Below are 14,525 nucleotides of genomic sequence, written 5' to 3'. Positions count from 1 at the left end.
TAATTATTTTAATTCGAGTAGGTCTCGTGTGCCCCTGACAGAGTAACAACAGAGATTTGAGATATTGTAACATAAGTAGAGTAGAATAATATGTGTATTGTCAAAGTATATATTGTAATTAGTTGATATCCTAGTTAACGCATCTATCAGAAAGTTTCCTTCAAAAGGACACAATCTGGTTTATTATAATTAATTGTTTTAATTCGAGTAGGTCTCGTGTGCCCCTGACAGAATAACAACAGAGATTTGAGATATTATAACATACGTAGAGTAGAATAATATGTGTATTGTCAAAGTATATATTGTAATTAGTTGACATCCTGGTTAACGCATCTATCAGAAAGTTTCCTTCAAAAGGACACAATCTGGTTTATTATAATTAATTGTTTTAATTTGAGTAGGTCTGGTGTGCCTTTGACAGAATAACAACAGAGATTTGAGATATTGTAACATATGTAGAGTAGAATAATATGTGTATTGTCAAAGTATATATTGTAATTAGTTGATATCTTGGTTAACGCATCTATCAGAAAGTTTCCTTCAAAAGGACACAATCTGGTTTATTATAATTAATTGTTTTAATTCGAGTAGGTCTCGTGTGCCCCTGACAGAATAACAACAGAGATTTGAGATATTATAACATACGTAGAGTAGAATAATATATGTATTGCCAAAGGACATATTGTTATTGTGATTGTCACTATAATTTAATTATCTAGTAATGAGTTGGTATTTAGTAGTATTAACTACTGATAATTAATAATCAATTTAATTAATTGGTTAACTAAGGCATTGATTGTTTTAATCCCAGTAGGTACCCTTGACAAAGTTTCAAAGTAACGTTCTTTGATATAATATATGTAGAGCAGAACATTTGCATTCAGTGAAAGTTCCATAATACGTCAATGCGCGATAGTTGAAATTCTTAGGTTTAAACTAGTATCATCATATAATTATGTGTTTACAGTTACGACTATTTATACATAATTTTCTAAAGTTTTGGCGTCTTTCCTGGAATAGTTTTCACTTGACTTTGTATTTAAAATGAAAAGAGTAGTTAAATCATTTGTAGTGATTGAATATGTACAAAATGTAAAATTTAGTTTTATTTTTACACCAAAACTACCGGTGAATAAAATATAAAATTCCGATCAGAGAAGGTGAAGCACGCAAAAGTTTGCAATACAAAAAAAGGTACAGACTTTAATTCGTATATTTCACGAGAAATCATTTAGATTTCTAAAAGCGCACCGTGATGAATCTACGAAATTTCTGCGAAACAATTGCAAATGGGTATTTCTAGTTTTTTTCTCAATACTAGAACTACCGACGATTAAATTTAAAAAATGGAGAAGCTTTAGTAATACAATGAAGTACACGAGCTTTTATTTATAAATTGCAATTAAACGAATTATAGGAATTAAATTATCCGAGATGCATAAATTATACGAGAAACCATTTAAATCTTTAAAAATATACTGTTTTACATCTGCGAAGTATGTAACAAAAATTATAAATTGGTCATTTTGACCACTTTGGTGGTGTTGAACATACCTTGCAAGAATTTCACAGATAAGTTCTGGTTGAAAAAATGTTGTATTCAAACAGACGGAAGATCACATTACTAAAATTCCAAAGTTAATTATGTGGAGTTTATCGATACTTGGACGAAGCGATGAAACTTCTCGTCACTCGTACCGAGACGTTCTTTCGAATTTGTCAACATCTAGAATGCTTCCATTAATTGGCTCGAATTTCGTTCCATAAAATCTAGCAACACGCTTGGGATCTTCGTTAATAAACGAAATTACAGAAAACCGGCAACTATCTCGACCAATCTTCGAGAGTATTCGATCTAATTATCAGAGGAATTTTCCTCGGTTCTTCGTAGTACAACCGGAACGTTGTATAAATAACGTGCAGGAATACAGAATGCAGGCGAGTAACATGTTAAACGGGATTGAGGTGATTCTTTCGCTCTGTTACTTTTCTTTATTTCGTGAAAAAGAGAATAAAATTATACTGTGAAAAAGTAAAGAAGAAACTGTAGAACAATATTCACGTTTAGTTCAGTTTTCGAGGAAATTTAGATATTATCGAGCATACGGTGACTTGGTCACTGAATGAACGACGAAATTGTTTTTTTTTCATCCGCATTCTTCTATGCGTGATTGTTTGCTCAATAGCACAGTTTTTTCTAGACTGGAAACAATGATGAAATAAATAATAAAGTTATATTATAAAAATGTGTCAGAAACGTAGAATAAAGTTTTTTTTTTTTAGAATTCTTTGTCCATAAACGAATCACAAATTTTTTTAGTAACCCGAATCGCGTTCGTCCCCTTTCTGTAATAAAATTTCAAAATGTATCGATTTTCTTCTTTTTAACCTCGTTCGTTTTCAAGACGCAGTGACTTTTGACTGAATAAACAGATATCACAACTTTTTGTTTTTTTAATCGCTCTGTGATATGTATGTCAGCCTTCAAACACACGTAAATATCGCCAGATCCGACTGATATCAGAGTTATGCTGTCCTAGAGCCATCTATAAAAAATATTTACTTTTTACTCAATCCAATATATGTGTATATATTTTTTTTTTTTTTTTTCAAAAGGAATCGCTAGACGCATTGTTGTCAACTGCTGCTGAAGTATCGGTATGTTCGCCGATTGTTTCACGAGGTGGACGATAGTTAGCGAGGCGAAACCCATTTCGGTCTCGGTACAACTGACGGAAATCCAAATTTCGAAAACTAATCCAGGGGGCGGGCGCGTATGTCCGTGGGTTTCGGTTTTCAACGGGATTAGCGGCCGGCAAGTTCATGGGAAACCGGTGCTCCGTCGTCGTTCAACGTGTACAGCAAACCTGTACAGTTTCGTTTGGCCTCGGTTCAGCAACAGGGTTAACTCGATCCTTAACTCTTAACCCTAATATTTAACCGTCTAGGGAAACGCGTTTCGGACAAAATCTCTTTCCAAAGCGGTTACTATCGGAGATCGTGCAACCGCCTAACTGGGCGTTATCTCCTGGACGGTTGAGAGAAAGAGAGAGAAAATTTCTGGAGAAGAGCGTGCCGTTCGTATCGTTTATTTTTATACGGTCAGTCATTTATTATCTCAACTTCTTTCTTAAATTATTAATTGCAAGGATGATTCGATAATTATCAGCAAATGTGTAGTGATATTTTTTATTGTATTTGACTGTACTCTTAAATACTTGATGTCATCGTTAATCTTCAGATCGTAGTTGTACAGATTTTAATATGCTAGTTTTCTTTTTTTTTTTTTTAATCAGAACTTAGTTTTTTCTTTTTTTTTTTTGTTTTTGTCAGAAAAATAACACTGATCCTACTATTTCGTATTTGTGTGTTGTTATTCAATTTTCATGATTTGAAAGAAAATAGTATGAGGAACTTTCAGTACAATATCTCTCTCGATCTAACATGTATGAATTTGTAACGAATATGATGATTCGAATTTTAACCATCTCGACGCAGTGTAACAGTGAGTATGTCTAATGATGAGATCAAGTTCAAAACTACTGTTACAAAACTAAATTGAATCCAGTACGAAGCTTCAATTGTGCTTGTAAAGTACTCGGATAATACACGCTGGTAACGAACCTCAATGCGTTTGCTATATGCGCTTACAAGTACTTTGCAGTTTGAATGAATTGAATCTTTCAGAAGGAGTAATCGAACCCTGAAAGTTCGTACTAAAGTAGATTATCACAAGCTTATTACAGGTTGCAAACTAAGCGATGGCCCGTTGCCATCGCACAATTACCATGGAACCGGTTATATTGGACTAACATCTATTTTTTTTTTTTTTTGCCAAAAACAAATCATTAATAAACGTTATCGCAATAACATTAGCAATTAATAATAGTAATTAATAAACATTGAACACGATAAACGTAATAAATAATTTTCTATTGGATTAAAATCTGATATACCTGTGATCTATTAATATTATGTTAACAATAATTGCAATAGTGTAATTAACGGTATTGCATTAATTTAATTACTTTCTATCCTCCGTTTACAATATCAGGATATTGAAATTATATTTATGTACGTGCAAACCAGAGATTTGATTATGTTTCGTTCAAATATGTCTCGATTTTATTCTTTATTATCAAGGTACTTGCAAAAGGTTCAGATATAACCCGAAGATTCGAAGATTCGATTGCATTTTACTTTCTTGAGTAAGAGATTCGGACATTGTTTATATCAAGGCTTCTCCGTCCGAGAAAAACATATTCGCGACCCTGAGTACAGAGGTGTAAAATAAACTAGGAATCGCGAAGGAAATTTATTCGAAAAGAATTTTATCATGCGTCAAAGACAAAACTAATTTTCTACTTTTGTTAAAATTTCTGCGCCTTTCGAATTTAGTTATCCTATCACACTTCGAGAAGTCCTGGTTTATATATGATTGATATTATATCTAGCAGATGTACGTTTGATCCCACATCACTAGATATACTGTGATTCTACGTCAAGAAATAAGAGAAAAATTTGGTATAACATTTTTTCATCTGGGGCTCGGTTTTCGAGAAAATCGACTTTGATTTCGAGAAACTCGACTAAAGTTTGTTCATCTTTGTGAACGATTTAGTTGTCTATTCTTCTACCGCTGTCTCCACATCGGAGATAGTGTTTACAAAAATTATTTATTGTATGGTTAACGCAGTACAAAGTGTTCCTACTGATAATTAATTTTTTATTCCTTATTGCTACTTTCTATCGCAATACTACAATACAGTACACTATTACAGGTATTGTTGAAAATGTCCTCGTCGTTGCTACATATACAAGTTTGCTCGACGAATTGATGATATCTGAACAGAATGTAAGCTGATATCTCGAATTCCTCCATAATCCTTTGCTTCGAACCTGTAATATTTGAAGTATTGTCTTTATAAACTTGTTCTTTGATATGCCCCCGTAAAAAAAAAAAAAAAAAAAACAAACATCTTGGTATCCAACACGAATACGTTTGATTTACAAAATGTTTAACCTCCCTGTAATGGAAAATCATACTCCTTACAGCAGCTAAAGATACATTCTCTAACAACGAAGGCAATTCATTGTTAGGCGTAGAAACTCCAAATATTCTGTTCTTCAGATATCAGCAATATACCGCGTAGTGTAGTTCTAGTTTCTTCTCGTTCGTTGAGTCACAAGGAGAGGGGAATCACAGTTTTGCCCGACGCACATGTGCGTCGTCGTCCTCTCTCCTCTCGTAACACGTGCAGCCCGGGTTGCAGCTCACGTTCCGCACGTGCGTCAAAGAAAGCGTACGTATACCCGCCGGGACCCGGGGTCCCTAGGTAACGATGGTAAACCAGGCCGTGGGATCCTTCTGATTTCCATATCGTAATTAATTTCTCATTTAGCCGGTGCACCGCATTAATTATACGTCCCACGGCGACGCTCCGACCATACATATCTAATTAGTTTGGTTTCATCCAGGACTTATAAAGTGCACGCTCTATAGACCCCCGACTAATCTGTTAAATCCCCGTTGCAAACTCTCACAATTCAGCGGCCCTCTTACCACGTGCTTGCTTCTCTCCTCGGCTCTCTCCTCTTATGATCGCGGGATCGTAACGTTTGCCCTCCGGAGAGGAGAAAGAACCGGCCGATGTCTCCGTGGATCTCTAATCCCCGCTCTTTTCAATTCCCCGTCTCTTATAATTCATTCGGTTCATACTTTCGTTCGTCTCTTTAATTTCTTCATTGTTCAACAATCTAATGGGGGTCCGGATCAGTAAGATCCGCAAAGAAAGTGATACCAAATATAGCATTAATCATAACGTGAGAACGTTAGACAAAGTGATTTTGAAAGACACTGTGTTATCACGAAAGAAAGTTCTCTTTTTTCCCCCTTACATTTTTCAGAAATTGCTTGGACTCTATCGAGCTAGCCAAACTTGACTTAGTCTCTGTTTTGCTAATTTTTGCTCAGTTTGTTAATTTATTGTAACTTTCCTTTGCGTCAAAGGATTTCAATCCGAATGAAAGAAATTAAAAATTATTTTAGCTAGTCAGCTCCGAAGTATAAAATAGTTTAGTGATTAACAAGTAGTTAATGATTAATTAGTTAATAAGAATATGTCTTTCTTGGTTGGGACACGTAGAAATTAGTTTAGAGTTTAATGGAGCAGAACAGTTTTGATCAATCATCATTTTACGTAGGAAAGAAAAGAAGGGATCGTGCTCGACTTTCAAGTAATTTTGGTTTCGAAGCCGACGTTCTGGAACCAATTTCAAAAGCCACGAATCTACGAATTTAAAAGCTACGAAATTATATCGTACTCTCTCAAGTGCTCTTTCATTTCGAATTCATCACGCACGTATACCGGACCGAATAATTAAAGCACGTTCTCGTTTGTGCCATAGTCCGGCTAATTTTTAAGATACGGCACAACAGTTTCATAGCTTCTGAATTTTTAAAATCGCGAGAGAAACATTTAATGAATCTCCGTCGCCCCTGAAAGTTTTTAACGAATTTTTGCTCGTTCTTCCGAAAGGAAATGTGTCACTACTCGTGCCACGTATTATAGCGTGTATTATATATATAAAAAAAAGAGAGAGAGAGAGAGAGTAACAGTGGCACAATAAGTTTCGTTGAATTCATTCTCGAAATGCGCAGCTATCCATTAAACATTAATTTTGATGTCTTGCTGTTTGTACGAAAACGAGCAAATAAATTGGCGAAAAAGTTCCTCCGTAATTTGTACGAGTAGTTTCTCTATTTTCTCGAGCGACCTGCCCACCGCGCCTCGTTTGCACAGCGCGATGAGTAGAAGAGAACATCCGTACGAGGCACGCTCGTGCACAACCATTTTAACAAATTGTTCCGGAGTTTCGTTTTGGCGAAACGTGGATAGAGCCGCATTCGCGAAATCAAGCACCGCGGTTTTCTTCAAAGTGCTAACGATACGCTCGCTTGAAAGTCGACAGTTTCTCTATGTACGGAGTATCAGAGTAAACACGTCTCATTCTCTCGCGTATGCAGTTTTCTTGCGAGATATATTTTTCTGCGAGAGCAAATGATGCGATTAGCGAAATCATTAATAATTCATCACGTACGAAACGTTAGTAGACGGTAGCAATTTCGAATGACAATGCAGATGATATAAAAATTCAAGAATCAAAAATTTTCTGATATACGAGGATTTTTCGAACAGAGTGTAAAATATTTTTAACGATTCAAAGGCAAATGCGACGTCACTCGATAACGTTCCAAAGAATGTTTCGTAATTTTTCCAATGACGTCTCGCTATTGAATGCAGATGAACTTCTTGCGCTGGAATGACGTGCCACGCGGGTCTTCTCTTCCAAAATTGTAATATTTTCTCAGTTTCAAGTATATATTTAAGTCAAACAAAATAGACAAAAACGAATAATAAATTTATTACTTCTCAATAATTTTTATCCAGTGATATCATACCGACGAGCTCGAAAAGAAAGCAACGAATTATCGTACACAGTTTGGTCACTCGTTATGGTCCGCAATCAGTTGATGTTAATCTTAACCTCTTGCGCTGGAACGACGTGCCACGCACGTCGAGAATTTCTTCTCCCAAAATTGCAGTATTTTCCCAGTTCTAAGTATATTTAAGTATAACCCAGGCAAAACAACTAATAAATTTATTACTTTTCAATAATTTCCATCGAACTCAAAAAGATATACCGACGAGTTCAAAAAGAAAGCGACGAATTATTGTATATACGGTTTGGTCACTCGTTATGGTCCGCAATCAGCGCAAGTGGTTAAGCACTGGGAGTTACAAGTGTGTCGATATTTTTCCAACTCTTGAATATAGAAATATGTATCGTTTGTTCTCATGAAGCTAAGTGGATCAACACTCTCTTTTGACCCATCGTAGCGACAAAATTGGACGAACATTTTCAAGAAGAAAAAGTACTCACTCGGATGATCCGGCTCGGTGTTGTTCGCATCTTCTTGCATAGACGTAGTTTTTTTCGACTGTGCGTTGGCAAAGGTCGATAGCTCGATGCACGTCACTGCGATCAATATCCACAGCATGCTGATGAGCGTCTCTTGACAATTTCACCCTCGAACCATCCTAACGACGTTCACGTCTTGTACTCCGAGCGAGGCCCCCGGGATCTCAGACACTCTCGTCTATCAACAGAACAGGGCACAGTTACCTAATCGTGTTGATCGTCGGACGTTCGTTTGTTCGATCTTTTCGCAACACTCGCTCGACTAAATGTACGGCTATAGTTATATGTGTTGGAAAATGTTGGTAAATCGTCCCTCCATTTACGTGGTGAATTGTAACGCGGCACTTTTTCAATTTACGTGTCAGGCGTAATTCAGGAAATACATTGGAGCAAATGACAAGTTGGAAAAAATTAACATTAACTTAATGAAAATGAAGTCGAATTTCTAAATATTTCAAGGCGAGGAGGATACGAGGATTTGACGAGTTTATGACAATCAAAATTGTTTCGAATTCACAGTAGTGATAGGGACAATCGAATAAAATTTACTTTTGTTTATTATTTCCTTTTTTTTTTTTGTTAACCTATGTGAAATAAATACGTATTTCTATAAACTTGTACCAGCTTCTCTTTCCAATATTTTGTTTCCTTTGACAGATTCTGTGCGATTTTCATTCGCGTGAAACGAATCCACGTGGAACGGATACCCCGCGTAAATGGAGGGACAGTTTATGAGACACCTAAGTTTCATTAGCAGTGTTGATGAGATACTAGTTTGGAATCGAACATTCGTTAACAAGATGTAGTTTCAATCATGTTAAATCAAACTGAATATGGTCAGTGTCAGACACATGCGTGCAATATGGTGTAATATATTCATCATCCATGTAGCTACTCACGAAAGTGTTCAACCACTTGTGGAAATTTTTCATTGATATATTAAATATGTTGTTATCAGTACTGTCGCGATAATATTGCGTCAGGTATAAAATAAAATAAATCTGTAAATGCAATAGAAGTTGCAAGATATTTAACAGTTAGAAGTACAGGTATATTTCATACACATGAAAGAAATCACTCGTCGATCGCAAAATTATTATATATTATAATACGTATACGATATATTACGTATGTTGTTATCAGTACTGTCGCGATAATATTGAATCAGGTATAAAATAAAATAAATCTGTAAATGTAATAGAAGTTGCAAGATATTTAACAGTTATATTTCATACATATAAAAGAAATCACTCGTCGATCGCAAAATTATTTATATATACTTGTGTAGATGTAATCTATTTATTCGACTGAGTCACCTTTAACACTCATTACTAACACTCATTGTATCGTGCATATTACTGAATACACGTTTCCGATAAATTTCTTGTAATTTCCGTCTACATTTTCAGATTGGTTTCAAATTGTACCAATGTAATTGTAATAATCGTCTCTCGTTACATTGTTAATGAAATTACAAAATGTTTCATGTAACGCACAAAATATCAATAAACGATATTCAGTACATGTTACCGCAATACGCGAATACTTTTCACAGGAAGGAAGTTTCATTTGATTTCATTTAAATTGCATTCAAACGTCGGATCAATCGAAAAGTTATTGTTAATCACAGAACGGATGAGATATCTTGAATTTCCCATGTATCGGTCAGTTATGCAATACAAGTAATGCAATGACATACGGTTGGTAATTTGAATTAATTTTTACCGTTTAAATATGGATAGTGGCAAAGCAGTCAATGATATTATAATATTTACAGACAGTTTGTATACAAACAATAATGAAAATACGTAAATTTGCATTACTCGCTACATTCGTAAACTTTGTGCGGGTTCCACTTCACTTGCTTGAATATTGTGCTAATTGAGGTGTCGTATCTTGAAAAATTTTTAATACGTGAACATTTACGATTGAAAAGAAGAATGTATAATTTTAAAACATTTGCTGGAAATAAATGTTCAACGTGACAAGGATTTTCAATTACTAACAAATTGCAGATAATTTGAAAATAACTTTAAATTTAAAATAATTTAATAAGTTAGCACTGTATAGTTATATATTATATAGTACTAACTTATTAATATATAACTTAGTAACTTAGTACTATAACTTAATAGTATAGTAACTTACTACTATAATACTTCGTACTATATAGTTATATATTATATAGTACTAACTTATTAATATATAACTATATAATACTAACTTATTACATAACTTAGTGCTATAGCAATAAGTTAGTACTGTATAGTACTATATATTAAGAATTTGATGATTTTAAATTTAAATGTTTCTTGAATTTAAATAGTTTTTACATTTAAGTAGATTTTAAAATAGTTCAAAAATATTTGGCGCGGAAATAGCCCCCACTGGGTATAGTTGCAGCAATAAAGTGTCTGGGCAATGTGTTAACGGCGCGAGTTTCATCAAGATGTAAACCACGAGGGAGACGACGAAGAGGGGTCGAGCGAAAGCAAGGAGAGATCAAAAGTACCTCTGGAATTAATAACAACACGGTTGCCAGCGTTTCGGTGAAAATCGAATTATTGCGAATCGTGGTGGAACGAGGAACCGTGGGAGAAGGAAGGGAAGGCCGAATTCAATTTCTTCCGGTTGGTTTAGCACGCGACTGCTGCTCGTCATCGACTCGTTGCTAGATTTAATCGAAGATTCGTCCCTGTTCGACATCTCTTCTTCCGAGTCATTATGTAAGCCAACTGCGCGCTGACCGTTTCCTCGTGTTTTCTCGACAAACGAGCGAACAGAACGTCCCGCGTTGATGACGGTTTCTCGACACTTTCGATCGCTTCGAAATCGTAGGCAGGGACTCGCGTAATTGACTCGAGAAAATTGCAAACAAAGTGCAATTGCCGTTTTTCTCCTCGACGTTTGTCACACTCCGCGATCGAATAACCAGCGTGTTCGTTCAACGCGAACGAAATTTTACACGATGAATTTTTCAAAAATATCGCGTTACAACAAGGACGTGTTTTTCATTTTGCAGCATTATCCCGGGTTATTTGAAGTCTTTGTTATCGACGGTGTTCATTTCATTTCCAAGTACGGCAGCTAAACAGAAATTATTAAAATTAACATGTTGATTGTCGCTTTATAGATTAGCTGTGTTTTAAATGTGTTTTAAACACGAAGAGATTATTATGCAGTAACTTTAAACTAATTAATTTCTCGGAAATAGAAGTGTAACGTCAGTATTGTCTAGTTGTAAAATTCCTGAACTGAATAACTTAACTAGGATGTTGCAATTTTCGTCGTAAAACCGAGAATTTTTTAACCCTCGGTTGCTATCGCAGATCTCGGCATAAATAATTGCATTTTATATTTTCTTCTACTAACTTCTGTTTCGTGTTTTTTCTTGCGACAAAGGCCATCAGATGCAAATAAATCTGAACCTAAATTCTAAACCATCGCAATTATCTATAATCCACTTACTCCAATCGGTGGTTTAATGTATACTTGAATTAATGTATATTGAATAGGTTAATTCCCAAATTGATAGGAGTGAATAATCGTCAGAATGTTCGACGCGCGGCGATGTGCACGTGAAAATTGTGGAATAAAAATTTGTCGCGAGACGCTCGTGCTTCGCAGGAAATTGAATTTCGAAATTTGTCAAGTACACGCGTGTATCGTGGGAATTTTTAACGAAACGTATATTCAAAGTTTGTTTCCTTGAAAACAAAGCCGCCAAATGGGAAAATGTTATTTTGCAATTTATGCAGATTATTCTCGTGTCGATTGCTCGCTTCTCTGCAGCCACGAAATTGCTCGGTATTTTTTAACAACTCTTTTCACTCGCCCGCGAACTTACGTGACTAATAATCGTACGAATAACACAATAAAAAGAAAACAAAACTATAGGTAAGAGAAAACTTTAAATGAAAATTTTTAAACGAAGAAATATTATTCCCTCTCTCCTGTTTATTTATGCATCCCCAGTAGAATCGCCACGAGGATGACTTGATCGTTGAAATCACGTTCGAAGACGATCACATCCCTTTCTCGAAATGAATAAATTGACCCTTTCTTAGTCAGTCGCTCGGGGAATGCTTAAGAAAATTATTACTTTGCGATTATTTTTCACGAAAGGACGGATCCAAGATCAATCGTTTACAAAGATTGCTTTCAGATTGATTGCCTCACGAGTTTTCGTACAGTGAGAGAGAGCAATATTGAGCTCAGCCACGCGGACCGAGATTTAAAGCTACGTACATACGCAAACATATTCGCAAGCAAATAGGGTCGTGATCCTCCGTCCGAGGATTCCCAGGGCACCCGAGTTTATGATTTACGAAGCGATAGTTTCAATCGTGGCACGCGCGATCCGCAACGAGAAACGAGAAACGATCCGGCGCCGGGTTCGAATTCGATTTCCGTGATCGGCATTATCGGTGCCATTGCCGTTGCTGTTGCTGTTTGCCCGACATTCACGGAACGACTCACGTTCACTGTCTACGACACTTTCTAAGTACTTTTTACTTTGTTCGCCCTTTCCCCTTCCGGGACATGCCTCGGCGTGAAACCTGCGAGAAGAGGGAAGCCAAGCGTTGCTCGCGTCAACCAACGGGACAAGAGGGAGGAGTTGTCTTTCTCATGTGTTCCACATCGGGCACACGGAACTTACTTCTCTCTATTTCCGCGCTGAACTATCGCACGCCGAATACGTGACCCGAGGATCTGTCCGCTGGAAATGCATGTTCGACAAAATAGGGAGACTTTATCGTCCACTTGATTCGCGTTACGATTCCAGCCGGAAGCTTGCAACTTCCGTCGAGAGAACACAACGAGGGTGTGTCTTTCTTTTCTCCAAGGGGAACTCGCGCGAGTCCCGAGGATGTAGGTAAGCTAGGTCGAGGAATAATTCACGTCCGGGTTAATCGAAAAACGATTCCCCCCCGTCCGCGCGAGTTCCGCGGGAATTCGTAAATTTCCTCTAGCCAATGAAGGACGCGAATGGAGGAGCATAGCTTGGTGGAACGCACAGAGACATTAGGCGACTGGTTGTATATTGTCGCGGAATATCGTTCGATAGATAACGGCGGGGACACACACACTTTGCCTAGTCTTTTCGGGGCTGTTAAACGGCCATTAGCCGGAGCACCGAAGCCGTAGTTGAATGGGAGGCCTTCGGATTTCTAAAGGTTCATCGGCGTCAAAGATCGACAATTATCCTGGGACGAGTTCATTTTTCAAGCCGAAGGGAGAAAAACCCTGCCTCCTTAGGTTTAGGTAGCAGCGAACGAGTAACGAACTTGTCTTTAACCGCGTTGCGCTGCGGACCATAACGAGTGACGATAATTCGCCTTTGAACTCGTCGGTACGAGTTATATCACTGGATAGGAAATCATTGCGCGGCAACAGATTTATTATTTAATATCGAACATAGTTAAAACTGAGGAAATGTTACAATTTTGGAAGAAAAGAAATTCCTCGACCTTGCGTCGCTTGTCATTTTCCAGCGCAACCAGATTAATCACGTTCGTGGAAGTGATCCTCCGCGGTAAACGGAGAAAATTTCGCGGAGGCTGGGAAATTAACCCAGTTGGAAAGAATCGTCGAAGTGCGCCTCCGAACGTTCCAGGGGATTCCACGTGGGTGTTATTCCTAAGCAACTCTCGGTCGGTCGTTTCCGACTGGGAGGACTCCGCGAGCCATTATAAATTATAATGGAGAGCTTCGTTTCCTCGAGCACGCGTGTAGGTGCAGGTAGTTGTACGTACCGCGTTTTTCCTCGGGTGAACTTTGGCTGCGCGGGCAGGAAGCGGGGGGAAGGCTTGGAGCCCGTGCCGTAGCGGCATATTTCCGAAGTTTGGAATAGGCAGTTACTTGTACTTTCGTTCATCAAGCGCGCTCTATTCTCCAAGTTTGCCACCGTAAAGCCATTCCCGAAGAGACCCCACCCTCCGTCCCTCGTTTTAAGAGTTGAAGTTCCATCCCCCGTGCAATTTTCCGCGTCATTCCCGGCACGCCTGATACTCGCGTCGCGTCGCGTCGCGAGAACGCTCGTTCGGCCCCGAAACTTGCTTTATTAATACTTTTACTCGGATGCCGGCGAACTTTGCGTAAACCTCAGCTTCGACTGGCGGTGAACAAAAAAAGGAAGGAATTAGTTTCAATTTTGAACGGGTGGTTGCGTGTTACGACGACGTCATTAACTTGGCAGGTGGTAGATCGTCGAGCAGGGATTACGATAAACAGAGACGGATGGAGAGGAGTTATCCGAACAAGTGTGCACGATGATTGTCGCTGGCCGCATCGAAACGGCTGAAGCGTATTATTATTCTTTTTTTTTTTTTTTCCTTTTTTAATCGACCAGCCGCCGACGAATCTCGAAACGACTGGGCACAACGTTCATCGGGAACCCACCCTCGGTGCGCGATCGAAAAATAGAAATAAAATTCGAGCAAGCGTAATTCGCGATATCGTTTCTGTCGCGCTCTCGTTGACAAGGATACAGCGCGCCCGTTGATAAATGCTCGGACAATTCGTCGACATTTCGACAAAAA

At 37.7% G+C, this 14,525-nt stretch overlaps 1 protein-coding gene across 3 annotated transcripts in view; it reads right to left on the bottom strand.

Moving 5' to 3' along the window:
• The window catches only part of LOC122538675 (hemicentin-1-like), a 282,205-nt gene that overhangs the window by 265,869 nt on the left and 1,811 nt on the right, over positions 1 to 14,525 (bottom strand). For 2 of the 3 annotated variants that reach the window (XR_006308897.1, XM_043672950.1), the window contains exon 2: positions 7,945 to 8,161. Coding sequence is in view for 2 of the 3 variants with exons in the window: in XM_043672950.1 (XP_043528885.1) it covers positions 7,945 to 8,062 (118 nt within the window). In the remaining variant the exon portion in view is untranslated. Of the gene's footprint in view, positions 1 to 7,944; positions 8,162 to 13,739; positions 13,756 to 14,525 lie in introns of those variants that run through there. The other variant, XM_043672951.1, reaches the window with a different exon arrangement.

Source organism: Frieseomelitta varia, unplaced genomic scaffold, assembly GCF_011392965.1.
Source record: "Frieseomelitta varia isolate USP_RPSP 00005682 unplaced genomic scaffold, Fvar_1.2 scaffold_171, whole genome shotgun sequence".
In the NCBI taxonomy this organism is placed as follows: Eukaryota; Metazoa; Arthropoda; class Insecta; order Hymenoptera; family Apidae; genus Frieseomelitta; species Frieseomelitta varia.
The sequence above is the reverse complement of the archived record's forward strand: the minus strand, read 5'-3'. Positions and strand labels throughout refer to the sequence as shown.